The sequence below is a fragment of the Phyllostomus hastatus genome, unplaced genomic scaffold, assembly GCF_019186645.2.
Source record: "Phyllostomus hastatus isolate PE091 unplaced genomic scaffold, TTU_PhHast_1.1 phas_scaffold_182, whole genome shotgun sequence".
Lineage (NCBI taxonomy): Eukaryota > Metazoa > Chordata > Mammalia > Chiroptera > Phyllostomidae > Phyllostomus > Phyllostomus hastatus.
This window is the reverse complement of record NW_025334013.1, coordinates 20,201,613-20,224,493: the sequence shown is the minus strand read 5'-3', so window position 1 is coordinate 20,224,493 and position 22,881 is coordinate 20,201,613. Positions and strand designations below refer to the sequence as shown.

The 22,881-nt window shown below is 39.1% G+C and overlaps 1 protein-coding gene across 2 annotated transcripts in view; it reads left to right on the top strand.

The window, feature by feature from the left end:
- The first annotated feature begins 430 nt into the window (after positions 1–430).
- PTP4A2 (protein tyrosine phosphatase 4A2) overlaps positions 431–22,881 on the top strand; it is a 28,940-nt gene continuing 6,489 nt past the window's right edge. The window contains exons 1-4 of one of the 2 annotated variants that reach the window (XM_045858964.1): positions 431–831; positions 7,527–7,624; positions 16,653–17,336; positions 19,448–19,540. In XM_045858964.1, the coding sequence (XP_045714920.1) occupies positions 17,241–17,336; positions 19,448–19,540 (189 nt within the window). In that variant the 5' untranslated portion in view covers positions 431–831; positions 7,527–7,624; positions 16,653–17,240. The remainder of the gene's footprint in view (positions 832–7,526; positions 7,625–16,652; positions 17,337–19,447; positions 19,541–22,881) is intronic. The other variant, XM_045858963.1, reaches the window with a different exon arrangement.

The following is a 22,881-nucleotide window of genomic DNA, read 5'->3' as shown; positions in this document are numbered from 1 at the left end:
ACTGAGCTGCACTGGGTTTCTCACTTCCGAGTTGGAAATCCCCAAGCAAAGGGCTCGGTCACCGCCCCGTCCCAACAAGATCTGGTCCCAGGCCCCACCGCAGGGGTTGCCGGAGGGGGTTAAAAGCCCTTTGACCTTGCACCTCACCCGGCGGCCTCCGGCCCTCGCCCCAAGCCAGGTGCGGATGGGCGGGCCGCAGTGTGGGCGAACCACTCGCTAGGTCTTGTTCTACCCACTCCCGGTCACATGGACCCGCTTCCGCAGCCAGGAGTGTAGAGCGGAACGAAGGGCGAGGAGAACCGGGCGATGTGCCGAGGGCAGTGGGTCAGCGCCCCGCGGGGCAGTGGGCGGCCCAATTGCCCTGCGAGCCTGCCCGCCAGCCAGTCAGCGCGTGCGGTGGGCGGGCCGACGGGCTTGCGCCGCGCCCTGTAGCGCCCCCTGAGGGGCGGCGGCGGGAGCTGGTTCCGGCTGCGCGCGCAGCGGTGGTGGCGGAGGCGCGATCAGCGGGTCTGTAACCGTCGTCCGTCCGGTAGCGGCTGGAGCGGCAGCGGCGGCCGGGCACGGCGCTAGGCGACGCCACAGGGCAGTGGCGGCAGCGGCGGCAGCAGGAGACACAGCGGCGGACGCAGCAGCAGCAAGACGGACTCGTGGACACGCGCCGTCGCCGCCGCCGGGCCGGGCCGGGTGTCGCGCGCCGAGGCTGGGGGGGAGTCGTCGCCGCTGCCGCCACCGCTACCGCCGCCGCCGCCGCCGCCGAGGTGACTGAGGAGAGAGGCGCCTCCTCGCTCCCGCCGCCGCTGGACGTCAATGCCCAGTCCCCAGCTCGACAGCGTAAGTGCTCTGCTCTTGGGCGGCCCCCGCGCCGGCTCCCGGGGCCTCGGGGAAGGGGAGGGCGGGCGGGAGGCGCCGCAGCCATTAGTACAGGCCCGAGACACGTCCCCGGAAGGAGGGCCGGGCCGGGACCCGGGGAGGGGAGAGCGTGGCCGGGAAGCGTGGAGAAGGAGGGTGGGTGAAAAAGGGGGGGATTGAGTGTGTGTAAGAATATTGAGTGTGGGTGGGTAAAAGGTGCGTGCGTGAGGGGGGTAAAGAGTGTGAGTGGGGGAGAGGTCTGAGTGTGTATGTGGGGGTGAGAGAAGGGGGAGTGGAGAGGAAGAAAGTGTGGATGGGGGTAGTTGGGGACAGTATGGAGGGGAGTGTGTGTGGGAGTGTGGGGTGGGTGTACAGGAGAGTGTGTACGGGGGGGGGATAGTGGGAGTGTGTGTGGGGGGAGTATGAGTTGGAGGAGGAGAGTGAGCGTGGGGGCAGCGCGTGGGGTGTGGGAATGAGTGAGTGCGTGCGGGGAGAATAGGAGTGCGGTGTGGCGGGGGGAGGTGAGTGGCAGGGGAGGGAGTGTGGAAGGATGTGCCTGCGTCTGTCCAGAGTGTGAACTGACATCCTGGAGGCTCTCCCTGGTCTTGGTGTTTGGTGATCGTGACTCCTGAGGCCTCGGTTAGGGAGTCCTTTCCAGGAGCGTCTTGTCCCGGGGCTCTTGGGTTCAAGTGTGAGGAAAGAGTGTAGGAGTATAATCTCGTGGCACTGTCCTCTTTTGGTTCTGGGATTTTTTTTTTTTTTGTAAACCCCCCCCCCCCGCTCCCCCCCATGCCATCGACATAAATTTCTGAACTTGTCAAGGATACGGTTGTCATCCCATTTTAGTCTGGGGATGTGAGAGCTAACTAAAACTTGTCTGTTGCTCAGGGTCCTCCGCTCTTGCCTTGGAGTGTTCAGAAGCATGGACTCTTTCGTAAAGTACTGTTAGCTTTTCAGGTGAGGTGAAAGGTATTTTATTTTTAGGTAAACTGAAGTCATATTTTTTAGGTTGTGACTCTTCCTAATCTTCTGGAGAAAAGCTGTTAAACAATAATATTGATGATGATGATGATGATGATGATGATGATACGATGTAATGATGATGGAGGAGAACCATAGGCTAGTTTATTATTTTTTGGAATTTGTCAAGAGACATTAAAGTGTCTAGCAGTTCTCGCGTCATTGTAGCTCGTCTGTGTGGAGTCACCAAATGACAGCCACAGCTGGATTAGAGTAAGGTAGTTATTTGCTGGCATGCTCTGTATTACGGAGTAGTTTCAGACAGGAAGTGAGTGAAGTTATGCTTTGTTCAATGTGCAAGAAGAAATTAGGGTTACAGAATGACACTTTAGTAAGGCTTCAGGGCCACTTGCCAGCATACCATCGTGGTGGTGAAGGTGGTGAGAAGTTGTTTGCCAGTATTCTGATCTTGACATTTTAAAAGTTGTTTCATATTGGATAGTAGATGGACTGATCACTGTGATGGACTTTACCCAGGTTATTGTGTTGTAGAGTAGGGGTTCTTTTTTTTTTTTTTTTTAAGATTTCGTTATCTTTTAGAGAGGGGGGAGAAAGGAGGAGAAACATCTGTTGGTGGCCTCTCGCATGCCCCCAACTGGGGGTCTGCTAGTAACAGGTCCCTGTGCCCTGACGGGGAGTTAAACTGGTGACCTTTTGGTTCACAGGCCAGTGTGCCAGCCACTGAGCCACACCAGGAGAAGTGGGGGTACTTGGTGAAAAGTACCTTGATAAGGATTTTATGTCTTAATGATGGGACTTTTCTTAGAAGTTGAGAGTTTTTCAATATGATAGGCAAAGAGTAGGGTGTTTCTTTTGATAGTAGACATAATGGGATCACAGGCAAAAGCAGTGATGTGTCAGAAATTATATTTTTCTGAGCGCATTCTTTTTCTCAATACTAGCATACCCTGTTTTTGAAAATCGTAACTAATGTTGCTATTCAGTGAGGAACTGGATTAATTAGTATTAAGTGCTTACTATGTATCAGGAGCTTTTTATACTCTCTCATTTAATTCTCACAGCTACTAAAGGGTGGTAAGTATCCTTATTTGTATTTATTTGGCACATATTGAGGGTTTTCTGTTTTGCAAGGCACTAAAGGATACAGTGATGAGCCCCCATTGACTTAAAGTGATGAAGGACTCAAAGAAGTTAAGTGACTTGTCTCAGGTCACAAGTAATAAGAATTGGAGATGGATTAAAAACTTAGGTCTATCTGATTCCAAAGTTGTTGGTTTTTCCACTACATAATTACTATCTTCACATTAGGTTGTCTCACTTTGGGCTATTTTACCACACAGGGACCTATCAGCTCATACAGGTGAGAGACGATGAAGTTGAAGCAGAAGACTGAATGGCTGGAGGCAAGGGGATCATTAGGAGATGCTGACTTGGGACCTAAGCAAGGGTTTTACGGAGGTGGAGATTCTGCCTTAAAACTCTCTTGGGGCCCCAGGGTGTGTGCTTTGAGACAAAGTTTTTATGACGCACCTGGGATATGTCTGGGAGAGGGAAGTCTGATTAAAGAAACTCAGCAGTCTTTTATGACTTTTATTTTGGAGGAAGAGGAAGAGTGTCTTTATTGGGGCTAAGAGTCAGCCAGAAGTTGTCACTTCTTTGTGAAAGTCTTTCTGTTCAGCTGTGTGGGATATTTTCCTCAGGAGATTGTGAACATCAACTGAGAAATATATGAAAGCACTTCATTATAAATTGAAATACAGGTTCAAAGTATTAAGAGTTTTCTACACAACAGTTTAGTTGTTAGACTTAGTAGCTGGAAAAGGCTAGCATTTTAGAACACCTATAGACATGAGAACTTGTTTAGAACTGCTGAACCCTGCATATTCTGACTCAGAACAGCAAAAGTCAAACCGCTCCCTCCATGAGTCAGTCAAGTAATATTTAATTTAAATGAACCAAATTTATAGGCAGAAACTATTTACAACCTCACTGAACTTTGGTGGCACTAGGGAAGAGTAAATGTTTGAATGCTTTTTGCACATAACTTTCTTAAAAAGCCCGAAAACCCTTATTATATTTTACTTGAAAATACATTTGTGTGTACAAGGTAAAAAAGATTTATGTTTCTATTTTTAAAACTTACAGATTTTTAGAGAGAGAGGAAGGAAGAAAGAGAGAAACGTCAGGCTTGTTGTTTGATTCATTGGTTGATTCTTGTATGTGCCCTTGGTGTATGGGGACAACGCTCTAAGCACCTGAGCTACCCGGCCAGGACAAGATTTATGGGTCTTAAGATTTAACTTTTTACTCATTTTCGCTTTCAAAGGTAGCAGTTTTGTATGTAGTACACTATGATTTTGGGGCACAAAATTGAAATTTAGTAGATTTATTTTACGGAGTTTGATGGTACTTTTTTTGTTGTTGGAATGTGGGATTGGCAACCAGTGCAGCCTCTAGAAAAAGCATTTACAAATAAGATGCAGAGGAGCAGTACATAGATTTTTAGCTTTTGCTCTTGGAAGACTGAAACCTAAGTTAGGTTGATTTCTTTAAGTGTTATCTCACTAGCTGTACTCCTCATAGAAGTTGGGGATTTAACAAAACTTAGAGCAGCTGGAAGTCAGGACCCATAGTTTAACATGGTAGACTTAGTGGTAAGTAAGTCATGGTAAGTACTTACCATGGTAAGTACTTACATGGTAAGTACTTATATACTTACCATGGTAAGTCATGGTAGACTTAGTTATGTTTATTGAGAAAGAGTAGTGGTAGCGTTCTTGAGGTCTCAGACTACTTGTGAAGTCCAACATTTAGGTTTCAGTATTTCCTTCTGGAGATCATGTCCTTTGTGCTGAATCACAAATCACCTCATTTACAATTCATAATAATCCTTTAAGTGGCATTCTTTCACTTTTTGGGATAAGGAAATTGATTTGTAAAATAATTGTTGAATCCCAGGTTTTGGAATCCAGTTTAAACAGTATCAGTAAATAAATGGTAGCAGATAAAAAATATTTCCCCCTGGGGTTTGAAGTCGTTAAATCTCTGGTTAGGCTTTTGTCTTTCAGTTAACTCTAGTCAGTTTACAGGGAGTTATGTAGCAGTTAAGTAGATGCTAAGGAAGTTGGCCTTTTTTGCTTGAATTTTAATTTCTCTTTAAAAGAATACTTAAGGTACTTGCATACACTCTTTGCGGATGTTGCTGCTTTGAGATTTTTCTCAAGACACTAGTTGGGTTATAAAGAAACTGATGATTCTCCAAGTTTAAAAAATAAAGAGTCCTTAATGCTACAGTTCAGATCATTTTGTACCTTGGATTTGTTAAATGAACAGTGGATGCCACCAGTTATAATGACTTTGGGAAGTGTGATTTGAGTCTGTTAATCTGGAATGTTAGAAGAGCCTCTTATTAATTTCCACCTTCAGAACTAGTATATGTATTAGAGGTGTCTACTAGCTTTCTCCAGTTATCCTTTGTTTTATTGACTGAACCACATTCTCTAGTTCCTTTGACTTCCTGGCTACCTTTGGGATTTGAAGCCTTCTTAGATTGCTTGGTGTTGAGTTCAAGTGGCTATTGTATGTAAATCTGTTGCTCCTTTGAGTTGTAGAGCTCTAGGCTGTACCAGAAACTGTCCCTACTCTAACACCTAGACAAAAGAAACTTCACAGCGCCACAGGCGTTGTCTACTTTCACAGTTACCCTGTGGAGTTTCCAGGACCCAGGTGAGAAAATGACTCTTCTCCTGCATGTCTCGCATGGTTTTCCCTGCACTATCTGTGCAGTCAGTATAGATTTATGGGGCACAGCGTCTTCCATAGAGAAATGACTATAAGGAGTTGACAGATTATACCAAATTTTTGTTGTGACTTTAATACAAATGGTTTTTGTTTGTCTGAATGGATTTCTGTCCCGTAGGTTCTGTAATACAGCACTCACTCTATTTTAAGTGGCCTGGAACTAAATTTCATCATTTGAATATAAATTTATATTGCACAACATTGCCATTTTAAACTGTAGAGAATTTTAAGATCAAGTTTTTCTGTGACCCTTTTTTTGCTAGTTGAGCCTGCTTTGAAAAAATATTTTTGACTATTAGAACAGTCTTTACCTTGAGAGAATTGGTGTTTTCAATTCCTTTCATAGTATTTTTGGGTTGAAATTTCATTCTTCTCAGAAAATGGTAATTCTTTTGGCATAAAATGCACACATGATATATTTGCTTTAGCAGATCAGATAAATTACTTTATATTTTTATTTCTGCAGTGGTCAGAAATGTTGGCTCTATACTAATGTATCATTTGACAAGAATTCAATTCACAATCAGGTTTGCTTTCTTCTGGTCCTTTAGTTTTTGTAGAGATTAAAGCATAGGTTTTTTTTGTGTTTTTTTTGCAGGAAATATTCATTACATTGTACCACTACAGTATTTGTAAATTGTACTTATATACATACATTGATATTTACTGTTTTTAGTAGCAAAACACATTGATGTCTTTTCTACATTTCATTATTGGTGAAAAGTGTATCATGAGGGAACAGTGACTGGTTAGTGCAGAAGGATATGAGTCATCAGCAGGATTTGTCAGCAAATTGGGAAGGATATGATGGAGAAACAATAGATTCTAGTGACATTATTCTTCTTTCCACATGTGTAGTTACAAACAAGTTTCCTTTTGGTGATTGGTTTAAATTCAGGTAATTTAGATCTTTCTGGATAAAAAGTACTTCCAGTTTTAAGTCACGGCCTATGCTCTGAATTGTTTTTCTAGTGAGATGAGATCTTCATGTGGAGGTCATCAACAAGTAGAATTTAGTTAAACTCGCCTGTTTACTAGGAAAAATAATTTATCAGGTAGGATTTAGTAAATTGAGAGACTATTTTTGTGAAGCTTGTTGTAATTACGGAGTTGCTCAGTAGATAAGGAATCCCTACCAACATGGTAATACAGTTGACCCTTGAACGACATGGGTTTGATCTACATGGACCCACTTTCATGTGGACTTTGAAAAATAAATGTCTCCACTGTTTTTGATCCATGGTTGGGAGTCGCAGATGCAGGGGGTCAATGTATGCATTGATTTATACCGTGTTATATAGGGGACTTGACCATCTGAGAATTTTGGTATCTGTGGCGGGGGATGGGGGGGATTAGCTACTGGAACTAATTCCCCTTGGATACTGAGGGACGACTTAAGTATTTGGGGAGCCGGAAGTTACACACTGGTTTTCAGCTGTGTGTGTGTGTGTGTGTGTGTGTGTGTGGTGGGGGGGAGGCAGGGAATGGGGGAGTTTGGTGCCCCTGACTTCCATGTTGTTCAAGGTCAGCTGTATTTGTTTTCTCACAGGGAGCAAAGAATTGCTTCCGGACTACTATTCTACCTTTAAATTCCTAAGAGCTTTTATTGCATTTGAATTGGTCTGAAATTCTGAGCATGGTTAAGGCCTCACCAGCAATATCTAACCAGAGACTCAGGTCCTCTCCCAAGTCATGCTACCATGGCCCTTTGCTGTTTCTACCAGTCTAGTCATAAAAGTTTTACCTCTCCTCAGAAGTCTTAATTAATCCTACTCCATTCTGCTCATGCTTGCTTTATATCTTCAGAGTATGTAGTGTTAATATGAAATTTTAATGCCCATCATCAAATATATATTTTTGAATTCTTAACTGAGGATATGTTTTATTGATTTTAGAGAGAGAGGAAGGGAGAGAAAAACATTGATGTGAGAGAGAAACATTGATTGATTGCCTCCTGTATGCGCCCCAACCTGGGATCGAACCTGCAACCTAGGTATGTGATCTGACCAGGGGTTAAACCTGCAACTTTTGGTGTATGGGATGATGCTCCAACCAACCAAGCCACCTGGCCAGGGCTTTCATCATCAAATATTTTTCCCCACATTGATTATTTTAGGATCCTGATTCTGGATAATATTTTATGGTGTGTTCATAGAACTCCATAGATACTTGTAAGACTGAATGTGTTGCATTTTAGTATCATTCAGACATGGTATGTTGTCCCTCATCTCAGTAAGTATTTGGAAGAAGAGAACAAAAAAGAACATTTTGCATTTTTAGAAAACTTAACATTCTTTAAGTGTGAAGAGGAGGAAGGGGAATCCATGTTGAAATTAAACAAGCTAGTGAGCAAAGAATAATAGCCCCTTGACATGGTATTGTAGAGTATTGTAATATGAAACAACTGTATGGTTTTTAAAGATTGTAAATGTTGTGTTTTATGAAAATAAACATCAAGCCATTATCAGACAAACTGGATAGACGATATATTTTAGGAGGCCAGCAGCAGCTCCAAGTAGAATGATTTGGGTTGTCTATTTGTTTTGTACTAAGTATGCAGAGAGATGGCTGTGAAGTATAACATTTATGAAAAGCAAGCTTAGAAGAGGAAGTGAAGTGTAATTTACCCAGTTTTAGGGGAAACTTGGACCAAAATGCCCTAACAGCAGAAAAATTTCTGGGGCTCAAACAAAAGAATTTGTGCTGACAAGATGTTATTTGGAATGTTTTTATTCTGTATCATGACATAGAAAGCTTCCTTTCCTTGCTTTTTGGTGGTAGATACTTGGATAGGACCAATACATTTGACAAAATAGGGAAATGAAAGAGTTAAGTTGACCCATAAACTGCTAAGCTCTGAAACATATATTTTAAATAATGCTAACAATAGCCTGGAAGTTTTTGCTTTGCATGCTGCTCCTGTGCTGTAGGTTATTTTGAAAGGTGATTCAAATAACCTTTTCCCAAGTATCTATTTTGCAACCTCAGGGAACTTGCAGCTGTTACAGTCATTCAAACTGTCCTGATGTAGGTCAGAAAACATTTCAAAGTAGTGTTGACAGGGCAAATCCAGGTGTCCTTTTGGATTTTTCCTACTGAAATTATTTTGTTACAATTGAAGTTTTAAATCTCAAATACATATCTTTATTAAAGAAATAATTGATTCAGTGGTTCTTGGGTTAATGTATGTATAGTGATGTTGGAAACTAAGGTGATTAAGATTAATTTTTAAAAAGATTTTATTTATTTTTAGAAAAAGGGGAAAGGAGGGAGAAAGAGAGGGAAACATCAGTGTGTGGTTGCCTTGACCCAGGCATGTGCCCTGACTGGGAATCAAACCAGTGATCCTTTGGTTCACAGGCTGACACTCAAGCCACTAAGTCACAGCAGCTAGGCAGATGATTAAGATTTAAATTGTTCTCCGGGGCAATTACTTAGCCTTTTGAGATTGCAGAAAGTAAGATGAAAGGAAAGAAGAAAACAAACATTAGGATTTAATTTTATGGGAACACAGGTGAGTTTGAGATAGTTCTTATTGTATAGAGGAGATCCACAGTTACTTAGAAAAAGAATGTGCTTAAACTTAATATTAAAAAGTCTTGGGAGCCTTAAAATGCACATAAACTAAAGTCTATGGAGAGGATAGTTATGATACCTTTGCCTGGAAATGAAAGTATGAATGAATATAACCAATAACAGAGTTAATTACCTTAATTTTAGAAGATTTACTGAAAATGATAAGATTAATGCCCAGTATTAGAATTGTGCTGTTGGGGTTTTTAATGTTATTGCTGGTATTCAAATAATTTTTTAGAAAAAGTGGAAATTGGCTATAGTGTTGTTACCTCCATGAGAGGACAAATTAGAAAAATTGGACAAGGGATTTAGCTGGAGAATTGCTAATCTTTAAGAGAATAATGAAGTACAAAATGAAAAGTAAATATTTTCAAGTGTGGCATGAAAATATTTAATGCAATTTTAGTCTTACTTATTCGTAGAAATAGGAATTACTAGAAAAAGACAACTACTTCTAATCACTAGGGTACATACAGACTCAAAAACCACTCCCTTCACATTTGAGTGGGAACAGGGCCCACAGGACCTCAGTAAATAACTGTCACTGTCCTCAGAAGCAGGTGTGGTTGTTGGTTAATTGCTTTGCTTTCCTTTCCTTTCCTGTCCTGTCCTGTCCTGTCCTGTCCTGTCCTGTGGCAGGCCATGTATCTTCTGCTGGTTCTGAAATGTTAAAGATATTTTCCCACCATCAAGGTCATAATTTCTTTTTATAGAACTTATTGTTGATTTCTGTTCTGGAACTTGATTCTTAAGTTCCCTCCTTAAATGAGGAAGTAGAAAAGTGGGAATAACCAAGGGAGTAACTATGAAACTTTTTTTTTAGCAGTAAAGAAGCATCTTGCTATTTTTAGCTTGTTTACAGATGTTTTGGGTCCTAATTTGTGTAGAATTTAATGGATACCTCTTTCTTTACTATAAATTCCCAAGGACTGTTGTCAGTAGGGCAGGAGAACTAATATTAATTAGAATTGTCTATGTTCAAGGATCCAGATGTATTCAATTTTAGTTTGATAAATGCAACAGTAGCAGGATAAAGAAAGATAAGTAGCACAGAGAGTAGAGCTGTTGTTTCTGTAGGGCTCTGATGAGTTGGGAGTAGGTTATGAAAGATGAGTAAAATTTCAGTTTGAGTCCAGTTAACCAGAAGTTGAGTGTTTAATGAGCAAAGTTGGGTTCTCTTTCATTTACTAATCTTAAGGTGCTCCCCCACAACGGTCAAAACGCAGTAGATAAAGTAGTGCTTCACAGAGGAGTTTCTCTACTTCCTTGATGGTGGTGAAGATTTTTTTTCACACTCATATGGGATGTTTATTAAAGCTGGGGACAGTGAAACAATGAATGGCTTAAGATAGAAGAAGCAACAGGAGAGCCTAGGCTGGGCTGCTTTGGCTCGTGGAAGTCAGAGAAAGAGGGCCTTGGAGACAGGTTCAGGGGGTTAGCCCAGGAGAGCTGCTGCTGCTTGCGGCTCCCTTGGTTGCAAGTATGGTGGGCTTCCAACTGTGAAGATTTTATGCTCTGTTGTCTGAATAGTTCCTGAATGTTAAGTGAGGCTTTTACAAGTTCTTAGAGTTATTGAGAGCCTCGACATTTCTTTTTTTCAGATCCCATATCCAGGCTGTGGACAAATCTTTTTGGATTCCACCTCAAATTATATTTTAAAACTGATCCCTTCTTATGTTCTGTATTTCTGTTACCCTGGTTCAAGCCATCCTTGTTTCTTTCCTGGATTATAGCAACAGGATCTGTCCGCTTCCACCGTTACTACTCATATAATGTCTCCACATCGCAGCTAGAGTGGGCCTTTTAAGCATAAATTGTCAGTTTTGCTTGAAATTTCATTTTTCTTAAAATAAAAGCCAGATATTGGCCTATAGGCACTCACTTATTTCTCTGACCCTATTTATTCCCTTGCCTTCTCTGCACTGGTAGCACAGGCCGCCCTTGAGGTTCCTAGAACACTTCAAGCTTGGCCCCACCTCATAACCTTTGCAACAGCTAATCCCTCTGCCTAGAATGCTCCCTCAAATATCTATTTGGCTCACACCTCCAGGTCTTGGATAAAATGTCACTTTTTTCAGTGAGGCCTTTCCTGATAGCCTTATTTAGAATTGGAGGCACTGCAGATTCTCTTGCTTTGCATTTTCCTCCATAGCAGTGGCATATTTTATTTGTCTTTCTCTGCCTACTAAAGTATAAGATGCATCCTGACAGGAGTTTTTCTTTTTGTTTTTACTGCTGTTGCTGCAACTGTAGGAGTATGTGATACATAGTATATGTCTAGTAAATGTTTGAATTAGTAAATTCTTAACCAGCCAAATTGCAAGGCAAAACTAACTTCAGAGAATAATTGTTTTTTAACTGTTGACAGATCATTCATACTTTAAGGGAAGTGCACGTATCTTCATTGAAGTGAAATAAATTTGTTTTAGGAAAAATTATTATAAGATTTTAGTCTTATATACAGTATTATGCTTTCATGTTGCCTGTTTGTAGAAACCAAGCTAACTCAAATTTGCATGACTTCCTGTAGAATTTCTGGTTAAGAAAAGTAACAGCAAATATGCTTACTTGTAAGACCTTTGCTTTTAGATTTTTATTTTCTTAGATCTAGAATATTTTATTCTGCATTTATAGTATAATATGCTGTTTTAATTTGGTGAATACTGTCATAACCTATCAAATTGGAGGGTTTACTGTATCATTTGCTTTAATTTGGAAATAGAAAGAGGTGTTTTCTCAGTGGAAAGCTTGATGTGAGTAGATTGACAGGATTTTAAAAAGGATGCCCAGTAAGTTTGGGTTACACTAAATGGGACTGATTTTGTAAGTTCCTTCAGCCTTTAAATCCCCTATATTTGTATTTAGACTTAGATTTACAACTGCCAAAGTAGTACCTGAGTTTTTACTCAGTAGTTTAGTCTCTTTAACAAAGAACACTGTCTTCCCGGACAGAGGGGCTAGCCCTCTTGAGGCTCTTTGCTATCCCATGGTTATAGCACTATTAAGAAAGTAATTAAATTGTAAATCTGTATCACCCTAGAATTAAACAGAAATTAAGCTAACATATTATGTACATGAAAAAAAAATTAAGACAGTTCAGAAGGCAAAGTAAATCATGCTCCTGGCCTTGAGTTCCCAGGCAACCCCCCGGAAACTGCTGTTACTTCTTAATTTTCAGGATAGTTTATGGGTATGGAAGCTCTATGGTACTCACAAGTGTTTCTGTATATACTGTTACATGCCTTGCTCCTTTCACTTATTAGTGTCTCTTAGCCATCTTTACATAACAGTTCTTATAAATCTGTTTTATTCTTTTTAACCTCTGTATAGTTTTCCATTTTAAGAATGTGCCATGATTAAATGATGGATATTGTGTTATTTCATGCATTTTGGTTTTTGATTCTCATCTAGACTGATGTTAGCCATAGAATATTGACACTAGACATTTAAACTCTACCATAGTCTTCAAAGTTTTAAGTATTCTGTTGTGTTATTGACTCTGTCTTATCTTAGCTTGGTAGGCCTCTGCTTACTTGCCATTCTTTCAGCCCATTTCTTCATTCGTTTTTCCCTTCCATTCTTCCTTTTCCTCAATTTAAAGTGATTTTTCTGTTATAGACCATCCTGTCTAATCCTCCAGTGAAGTTACATTCTTTTGTTAAAATTGAAAATGTCCCAAATTCAACATCTTATTTTATTTTTTAAAAGCTTTTGAAGGTTTTATTTATTTTTAGAGAGAGGGAAACGGAGGGAGCAAGAGAGGGAGAGCAACATCAATGTGTGGTTGCCTCTCGTTTGCCCCTTAGTCTGTAACCCAGGCATGTCCCCTGACTGGGAATCACACTGACAATCTTTCGGTTTACAGGTGGGCTCAGTCCACTGAGCCACACCAGCCAGGGCTTAAATATTTCATTTATTTACTTTTAGAGAGAGGGGAAGGGAGGGAGAAAGAAAGGGAGAGAAACATCAATGTGTGAGAGATACATTGATTGGTTGCCTCTCACATGCCCCCCAACTGGGGACTTGGCCCACAGCCCAAGCATGTGCCCTGACTGGGGATCAAACTGGTGACCTTCTGGTTTGCAGGCCAGTACTCAGTCCACTGAGCCACACCAGCCAGGGCTAAATTCAACACTTAAAAGTTAGGTTCCATAAAGATAAAAGTAAAGGGTAGCCCTGCCAGTGTGGCTCAGTTGGTTGGAGAGTCATCCTGTAAAACAAAAAAGGTTGCAATTTGATTCCCCATCAGGGCACGTGGCTAGGTTGTGGTGGGTTTAGTCCCCAGTCCAGACAAGTACAAGAGGCAACTGATTGATGTTTCTCTCTCTCCCCCCACCTTCTTCTTTCTCTGAAATCAGTAAGCATGTCCTTGAGTGAGGATTAAAAAGAAAATAGTTAAGGGTGGAGTGAATATTTGGATGGATCTTTGAATCTGGTAGCTATTACATGTCAGGTAAATAAAACATACCAAAAAGCCTCTTCCAACACCTGGTAAATTAAGGCAAGAATCAATTTTTACTTAAATAGATAAAGCAGAACTAATGCTAGAGAGAGAACTTTAGAAGAAGGTTTTTCTGTAAGGGGTACAGGTGCTGAGTTTATGCTAAAATATAGGGCTTTGTAACTCTTGTACTTTCCAGCTGTGATACGTTGTTTATGATTCTTTTACAGACGGTTTGCTTTGCATTCTTATGGGTTTCACAGGAATGAACATTAGTTATCTGAATTGACAGGTGCAAGAACATTTAACTGTTGATGTGTAGTTGAACCCTTGGGGGAGGGGGAAGGAGCAGAAGCTTGCTTTTATCATGGATCTGTTAACATTGATAGAACATACTGTTTCATTTGGAAGAAATTCTTTTGCTGGGGATCTCAATATGGTGTTTCAAATTGAAAATTGAAGCCCTGGCCGAGTGGCTCAGTTGGTTGGAGCATTGTCCCCTGTACCAAAAGGTTTCAGGTTCTATCCCTTGTGACCCCCTTGGGGGCATTTACAGGAGGCAACCAATTTAGTATCTCACATCGATGTTTCTCTCTCTCTCTCTCTCTCTCTCTCTCTCTCTCTCTCACACACACACACACACACACCCCCCCAATAAACATATCCTTGGGTGAGGATTAAAAAAAAGAATCGAAAAGTTAATAATGAATTGTCCTTATCCCTGGAAGTGGTCCTTCCAAAATGATTTGGAAGAATAAGATGGGCTAAAGATTGCTCTGTTTGCTGAGCAGGCAAACACTGGAGACTAGGTAGAAAACTTAATGCTAGAACTGTAACTTTTAAAACCTGGCCGTCACTACAATGTAGGTCTTTCAGTACCTTTACTCAGCTGACACAAAAATTATCTGCGATAACATCATTAAACCAAAGGGATTCAAGCAGGCTAGAATTTCCTTGTGTTTTGCTCTGCACTGTATGCAAACCATTGTTCTTTGAGTAGTTACCTTATTTATCTTTTCTCCCCTTATTATAAGGTCACAGAGTTGCAGATGAATATCCAAGTAAATATTTGAAAAGTTACACTTACATGAAAAAGATTATGACTTAAGTATGTGGATACCTCCACTAGTGAAAATTGAAGGAGAAATCAATAGGGAGTTAGGAGACCTGGGCTCTTGTGCTTGATTTGCTACTAAGTAGTAGTGTGGTCTTAGTTAAGTCATTTTAACCTTTCTGGATCCCAAACATCATCTTTTTTCTTTTTAAAGGTCAGAGTAGTTTGATTTGTAAGTTTTTTCTAGCTCTACAATTCCTTGATTATTCACGGAGTACTCTGTGAAATGTGCAATCGAAGGTGGCTGTGTTTTGGAGGTACAGTTAGAGTTATGAGGTAGGAAGAGTGATGGTGTGTGTATTTTTATTTTTCTTAGTTGAGTATAGAAGTTTTCATTTTTACTGTAGTGGGTAACTCATTTTGCTGAGGTACTGAAGTTCTTAGAATGCCATTTTTAATTTTTATCTTTCATATTCTAGGAATGTGTTTAGTTTTGTGTTTGTGTCCATGGTGATAATGTCACAAGTATGTAACTTACAAAATAAAATGCCATAAGAATATCTGTAAAAAGAAGACTTGAGGATAGATGAGTAGGCTTAAAAGTTTGTAAGCCCAGGTTCTTTTTAATCTATATTTCACTTTTTTCTGCAAACTATTATATAGTCATTATCTTTCATGTCTTTTTCTGTTCGATCACAATTACCTTTTTTAGGGACTTCTAAATAAGCATTCATTGGAAGCTTAAGAAAGAGGCAAGTGAAAGAACTTGACTTTGTCCCTGTTTCCAGAGGAAATCATGGTTATGTTGACAGTCTGACTGAGCCAGCTATCAAGATTACTGTGTTTCAAAGCAGGCTTAAGATGTTAAAATTTTACCACTTCTCTTTCTTGCCTTGTTTTGGTAGGGATTAATATTTGGGCAGGAGAGTGCTGTATGAGTCATTGACCTTTAAATGCTTTTGTACTTCTGAGCTGCTGATGTGAGAAGTAGTAGAAAAGGTAAACTGGACTAGAAGATGAGAGGATGGGATTCCTACATTGGTTGAGTCAGCTGACGTGGTACATTGGAAAAAATATGGAACTAGCAGAAGACTTGGGTTAGAATTTGGACTCAATTAGTTCATTCACCTTAGACAAGTCACTTCACTTTTCTGATCCTCTTTCCTCATTCCTCATAGGTAGTAACAACTACTCAGAGTTGCGAGGAAAAGGCAGTTTTTTGAAAGAAGTGCTTTATGGGCTAGTATCCTAATTGGGGGCCAATGCATATACTTCGGATAGAAAGAATTAAATCTCTATCCCTGGCTGGTGTGGCTCAATGGATTGAGTGCTGGCCGGTGAAACCAAAAGGTTGCTGGTTCGATTCCCAGCCAGGGCACATACCTGGGTTGCCATCCAGGTCCCCAGTAGGGGGGATGCAAGAGGCAAACACATTGATGTTTCTCTCCCTCTCTCCTTTCCTTCTCTCTCTCTAAAAATAAATAAATAAAATTCTTAAAAAAAAAGAATTAAATCCTCTAAGTAGAATTTTGGTAAATATTGTCCATCCATTTATAGATAAATCTTACTTTAAGCAAAGAGTATATGTAAAAGGCTTAACCATCAAAGCAGAAAAGGATTATTATAAACTTTATGAAGAGTCCACGAAGAGATTTCTTTAAGGATCATTTATCAGTTAAAAATGACTTGAGTTAAATATAATCTTGTTAGCACAGAAACTTTGATTATTGGATCCTGGTTTGAAAAAGAAAGACATATTTAACTTTTGTATCTCAGGCTTTTAAAACTTCTGCTATACACTTCTACCCTATTCTTGATAGATGCCAATCATTTAGAATGGTGACATTTCAGATGTCTTTGGGCTCATAAAGAATGTGTCCTTGACTTTGAGCATTGTGTTTATGATGCTGTCAACCTCCAGTTCATTTTGTTTATGTTTTTCTCTTCCAGGTTTTTTGTTGGAATATACGTTGCACATTTATGGCGATTCTGAGTGTGAGGGCAGACTTCTGCCAGGCTCAGCACAGCGTTTTTGCTGACAAGTGAGCTTGGGGGTTCTATGTGCCATAATTAACATTGCCTTGAAGACTCTGGACACCAAGACTGGCCTCAGAAATAGTTGGCTTTTTTTAATTGCAAGCATATTTCTTTTAATGACTCCAGTAAAATTAAGCATCAAGTAAACAAAAGTGGGAAGTGACCTACACTTTTAACTTGTCTCACTAGTGCCTAAATGTAGTAAAGGCTACTTAAGTTTTGTATGTAGTTGGATTTTTTTGGAGTCCGAAGGTATCCATCTGCAGACATTGAGGCCGAAGTTGAATTTGGATTCAAGTGGATTCTAAATACTTTTGCTTATCTTGAAGAGAGAAGCTTCTCAAACAACAAACAAGTTGAATAGAAAAAACACTGATTGATAATAGGCATTTTAGTGGTCTTTTTAATGTTTTCTGCTGTGAAACATTTCAAGATTTATTGATTTTTTTCATTTCCCCCATCACACTCACACACGCACGCTCACACTTTTTATTTGCCATAATGAACCGTCCAGCCCCTGTGGAGATCTCCTATGAGAACATGCGTTTTCTGATAACTCACAACCCTACCAATGCTACCCTCAACAAGTTCACAGAGGTAAGACCGTAGCATGGTGTACTTTCTGGATTGGTAAATTCTTAATAGATAAAGCCCTATTAAAAATTAACATCATTATAAAGAAGTCTCCTATCACAAAGCCATTTATTTCTGTGATTGATGGGGGGTCATTCTACCAATCTTTTGAAATGGATTGGATTAATTATAACATTTTTAAAGGAACATTTATGGAATTTGGGAAGACCTTAGAGATGATCTGTTACTATGTTTTTTCTTCTTCCTACATTAGAAGCAGTTCTTTTATCATACTTTCAATAATAAAAATAATTACCATTTATTGAACACTTTGTACCCAGCATTACAATCAGCAATTTTAGGCAGCATATCATTTACTCCTCACAATAACCCTGTGAGATGCAGGTACCATTATTATCTCCCTCTGTAGATGAAGAAACTGAAATTCAGAGTGTTTCAGTAATTCAGTGAAAGTACACAGTATGTGGTAGAACTGTCTCTGACACTAACGCCCATGTCTACCTCAAGTATCCTAACCACCTTTGATGAAAAGCTACCCCGGAACTACAATAGTAGCCATCACAAGGGTTCAGAAATTCAGGGGATGGAAGAGTATCATAGCATTTTTGTCAGATCCTTCATTTTTCCTATTGGTAGTAGTAGTAGAGGAACGTTTTGTACTTTATTCAACAAACATTTGAATGTAAGCTTTTTATCAGTCCCTGGTTATTCAGTCTGAATGTGATCTCTATTGATGTAGATCTCTACTGATACAGAGTAGACTTAACTGGTTGAACCCCTAGGGATTCTAAATCCATCCCTCTCATTTTTCAGCTGGCAAAACTGAGTTCAAAAGAGGTTTTGACTTGCTTAAGGCCACAAATATTCACCATAAAAATTCTACCATAACCTTTCAATAAACGGCTACTATGAAGTTCATTTCAGTGGGATTTTATTTGTATTTTGAAACTTCTTAAAATTCCTGACTCATTATAATACTTAACAACTTTCCTGAATGTATTTTATAAGAAGACCTTTCTGTCTTAATTTTAACTTATAAACTTTAGCAATTAAAATAACTTTACTTTTGAGATAACCAAATGGCGGATGTTTTTTGTAGGATGTCACTGTTCCTGCTTGTTTATACTTAATAAGTCCTCGAGCTTCTAAACGTGGTGTGCACAGTGTATGAGTTGGCTCTGGGCTTGTGTGCCCTTAGGTTGTCCAGTCACCCTGGCTTCGTTATGTGATACTATTTTTAGTTTCACACAATTCCTCGGCCATAGAATCCAAAAGTGGCAGAAGTTATTGTCCTCCTGCAGCTATAAAAAAGATACTGGTGGTCCCTTGAAGATAGGTAGCCCCTGGATTAGGTTAGGCATTACTGTGGGAAAGTTTTTAAAGGAACAAGGCTTCTGGCTATAATTTGTGTGTTAATTGGCTTTGTAATATGAAACTGCTTTTAAATCTTAATTTCAAAGTAACTTTTGTTTCTTTAATAAAAAGCATTAAGTATTTACTTCATAAAAAAGCTATAGATAAGCAAAAGATACTTTAAAAATACTTAACTGTTAATACTTAGCTTTTAGATATTTTTTTCTCTGCATGTATGGATATATTTATAAGTATACATATAGATAGGAACACACTATATATTCAAAAAAAGTCTTCCCCCACTCTCCTTAGTATTATTTTTATAGATGTCATAGTATTTTGTATGGATGGCCCATACTTTTTTAATCATTCCCATGTTTTGCATCATTAATACTGTTTCCAGGTTTTTACCATTCCAAGCCGTGCTAAACATGCTGGCATCCAAATCTTTGTGCATATCTCTAATTATTTTGTTAGTAACAAATCCCAGAAGTGGAATTGCTTGGTCAAGTATATGTGTTCTTTAAAAGATTTGTGTTATGCTACTAAATTGCTCTTTATAAAGGTGAAGTCTTATTGTTGCTTCTACAAAGAGTGCGAGGGTATCTATTGCATAATGTATGTTGCCATCTTGAGAGTGATTTTGATTTTTGTTGAAAAATGATGTTTTGTTGTTTCAGTTTGTATAAATCATAGAATATTTTTAAAGCTTTGCTTGCAGATTCTAAAAGCAAATTCTCTTACATTATATTCCTTTAAAGGAACTTAAGAAGTATGGAGTGACAACTTTGGTTCGAGTTTGTGATGCTACATATGATAAAGCTCCAGTTGAAAAAGAAGGAATCCACGTTCTAGTGAGTGTGTAGTGTTTTAATTTTTCACTACAAATAAGTTGTACCTTTCAGACATAGATATGTATAAAACTTGGCACTCAGTAGTTTTGCTTTTTGAGCTTGTATTAGGAGAATACAATGTTCATAGCAACCTTTAAATTTTTGGTAGTTGGCAGTTTTGTTCATTTGTGTTGTTAAAGTCTACACTTGCCGGGAGGGTGTTTTTAATACATAAAAAGTAAAATTTAGGGAATACTTATTTTAAGAAAATGGAAATTTGCATTTTGTTTATTCTAGGAAATTAATGCAACAGTTGGCTTTTGTTTCTAGGCTACTGGTTTGAATCTAACTGAAAGTAATTTTCATCAGACATTCTTAAGTCACATGGAAATATTCTTCCTCACTTTGCAAGTACAAATTAGTTACTTAATAGTTTGGCATCTCTGGGCCACACTAGAAGAAGAAAAGTTGTCTTGGGCCACACATTAAATATACAAACACTAATGAAAACAAAAGTATCTCATAATGTTTTAAGTAAATTTATGATTTTGTGTTGGACTGCATTTATAGCCATCCTGGGCCATGGCCCATGGGTTGGTTACCCCTGTTGTAGGGCACAAAAAGGTGGTAGAAGAAGCTAAGGGAGGGGAGAAGGCATCTTGCTCCAGAGTTATCAGCATAGTTTCTGATACTTTTCTAGGTTTCTAAGAAACTTTTGTGTGATTTGATTTCTTTCATAGTTCAGTTTGAAGAAAAAGTGGAATTGTTTTAAATTAAAATCCTCCCTAGCCTCTGTGTATGCTATTTTATTATAGAAAATAGGAGCCTTAGATTGGGTAAAATTTTATACCTTCTTCCCTAAATAGTTGTCTAAATTGCGGGAGCATGTAATGAAATGACTGTAGTCTTCAGTGTTTTAGAACTATTTGATTTGATTGTGGGAAGGCAGTTAAGTAGGTTGAGACCTGGGGATTTTTTAAAGTGGTTGGTGAGGAAGAAAATAATAAAGAAGATAATTGTACAGTGAAAAATTCCTACTTTTTATTGAAAGGTAGTTCTGTAGTCTTTATTGCATTGGCCAGTAGTTGTGAGGGCTGTTCATGAAAGGAAAATAAATGTTCAACATGTCAGCAAGGCAGTCATCTCCTATGTGATTCATAGAGTTTCCTCACCTTCATTTTGGTGAAAACAGAAAAACTAAGTAGCCAAGCATTATGTTTTCAAAACATTCTGTGTCCTCAAATATATTTGAATAGTATGGTAGCAATTTGCTCGCATTCTCATTTCTAAATGACTTTACGTTCTCCTGGCTGGAAATCATTGGGGATAAGTGTAAACATGTGTAAAATATAGCCCTGTGGTTTTTTTTTTAAATTAACTTCTGGTATAGCCCTGTGTTTAAAAAAACAAAACAAAATGTTAACTTCTGAAACTAGGCTGAATACAGTGGTCCCCCCTTATCTGCAGTTTTGCCTTCCGCAGTTTCAGTTACCTTGCAGGGGTCAACCATGGTCTTAAATTATTAAATAGAAGAATTCCAGAAATAAACAATTCATAAATTTTAAATTGTGTGCCGTTCTGAGTTGTGTGATGAAATATTGCCTTGTCCCGCCCAGGATGTGAATCGCCCCTTCTTCCAGTGCATCCGCGCTGGAAGCTCCCCGCCCATTAGTCACTGAGCAGCCGCCACCGCCTCTGTTGTCAGACTGACAGTTGTCCGACTGACAGTCACGGGATCGCAGTGCTCGTATTCAAGTCGTCCTTATTTACTTAATAATGGCCCTGAAATGCAAGAGTAGTGATGCTGGCGATTCAGATACGCTGTAAAATGCTTCCTTTTACATGAAAAGGTGAAAGTTCTCGATTTAATAAGGAAAGAAAAAAATGTGCTGAGGTTGCTAAGATCACGGTAGGAATGAGTCTTCTGTCTGTGAAATTGTGGAGAAGGAAAAAGAAAGTTGTGCTGGTTTTGCTCTCGCACCTCAGACCACAAAAGTTACCGCCACGATAACTGCATAGTTCACGATAAGTGCATAGTTCAGATGGAAAAGGCATTACATTTGTGGGGGGAAGACATGAACAGAAGATGCATTTCATTTGACAGCAAAAGTCACACCAGAAACTGTTAAGCCTGTGTGATCACTTCAGCAAAGGATCTCCTGAAACAAGTGACAACAAACAAGTAAGAGATGGTTACACAGATTCAGGAGTGAAAAATATAAAAATTACTGGAGATAGAGATCACATTTATGTAACTTTTATTACATTATAATAGTTCTATTTTATTATTGGTTATTGTTGTTAATCTCTGTGCCTCATTTATAAACGAAATTTTAACAGGTTTGTATGTATAGGAAAAAACAGTATACATAGGGTTCTGCAGTTTCAGGCACCCACTGGGCATCGTTGAACATATCCCCTGTGGAACATATCCCCTGCTGTATGTTCTCCAGTGGATAGATGGGAAAGAGTTTGTTTGGACAGATGGCAGGATGGGAAAATGAACTGCAGATTGACTATAGTCTATGTGAATCAGTAATACTGTTAAACACTTTGTAAAATAGAAATGAACTAAAGAACTAGTTTGTAGAAGATGCTGGTAGGTCTGGGATTTATTCCAGACCTTAAAATGCAGGCTTTTGTTTTGTTTTATATAGCTATAATCAGATAAAATTAAAGGGCTAACTTAAGCTTGAAAACAAGGACATTTAAAATTAAGATTGGAATTTCTTTCCTTTTCCCAGACAGACTTTAAGATGAATTGTTAGTTTACTTTTGCTAGGTGAAGAGGATTTGGGACACTTTGTGAGAGAATGTCCCCAGAATTAGATCTTTCAGTCCTCTGACCAGTGCTTTTACAAATCAGAGACACATTGAAAAAGACTAATGGCGGTTTCAGCTATGTCAGTTTGAAGTTCAGATGCTTCAAAATTGTTACTTTAATGATTTTTTGATAGAAACTGTTTATATGAGTAAGTGAAGCATGTTTCATATTATTGTTTCTTAACTAGGTGCATTTTAGGGAGTAGTAGAGGAAGTAAGCTCTCAACTAAAGTACTTAACTCATTTTACTGCTATTTACAGTTAAACTACAGTGACATTTATAATGATAACACTGACAGCCCTTTAATTATGGGGTGTAGTTGACAAATCAAACATAATGTACTGTCATGGCTAATAGGCTACGTGCAGTATTCTAGTGGTGCCTGTAATGAGTGCAGAATCAATTTAGTGCCCTGCCACTTTTCTCTTTTCCCCCCACTAGTATTTTAAAGTGTCCTTATCCAATCTCATCAGAATAGTCTTGTTTAAAAAAAAATGCCCAGTGTTTTTACATTTTTGTCCTTGAAAACTAGATGGAA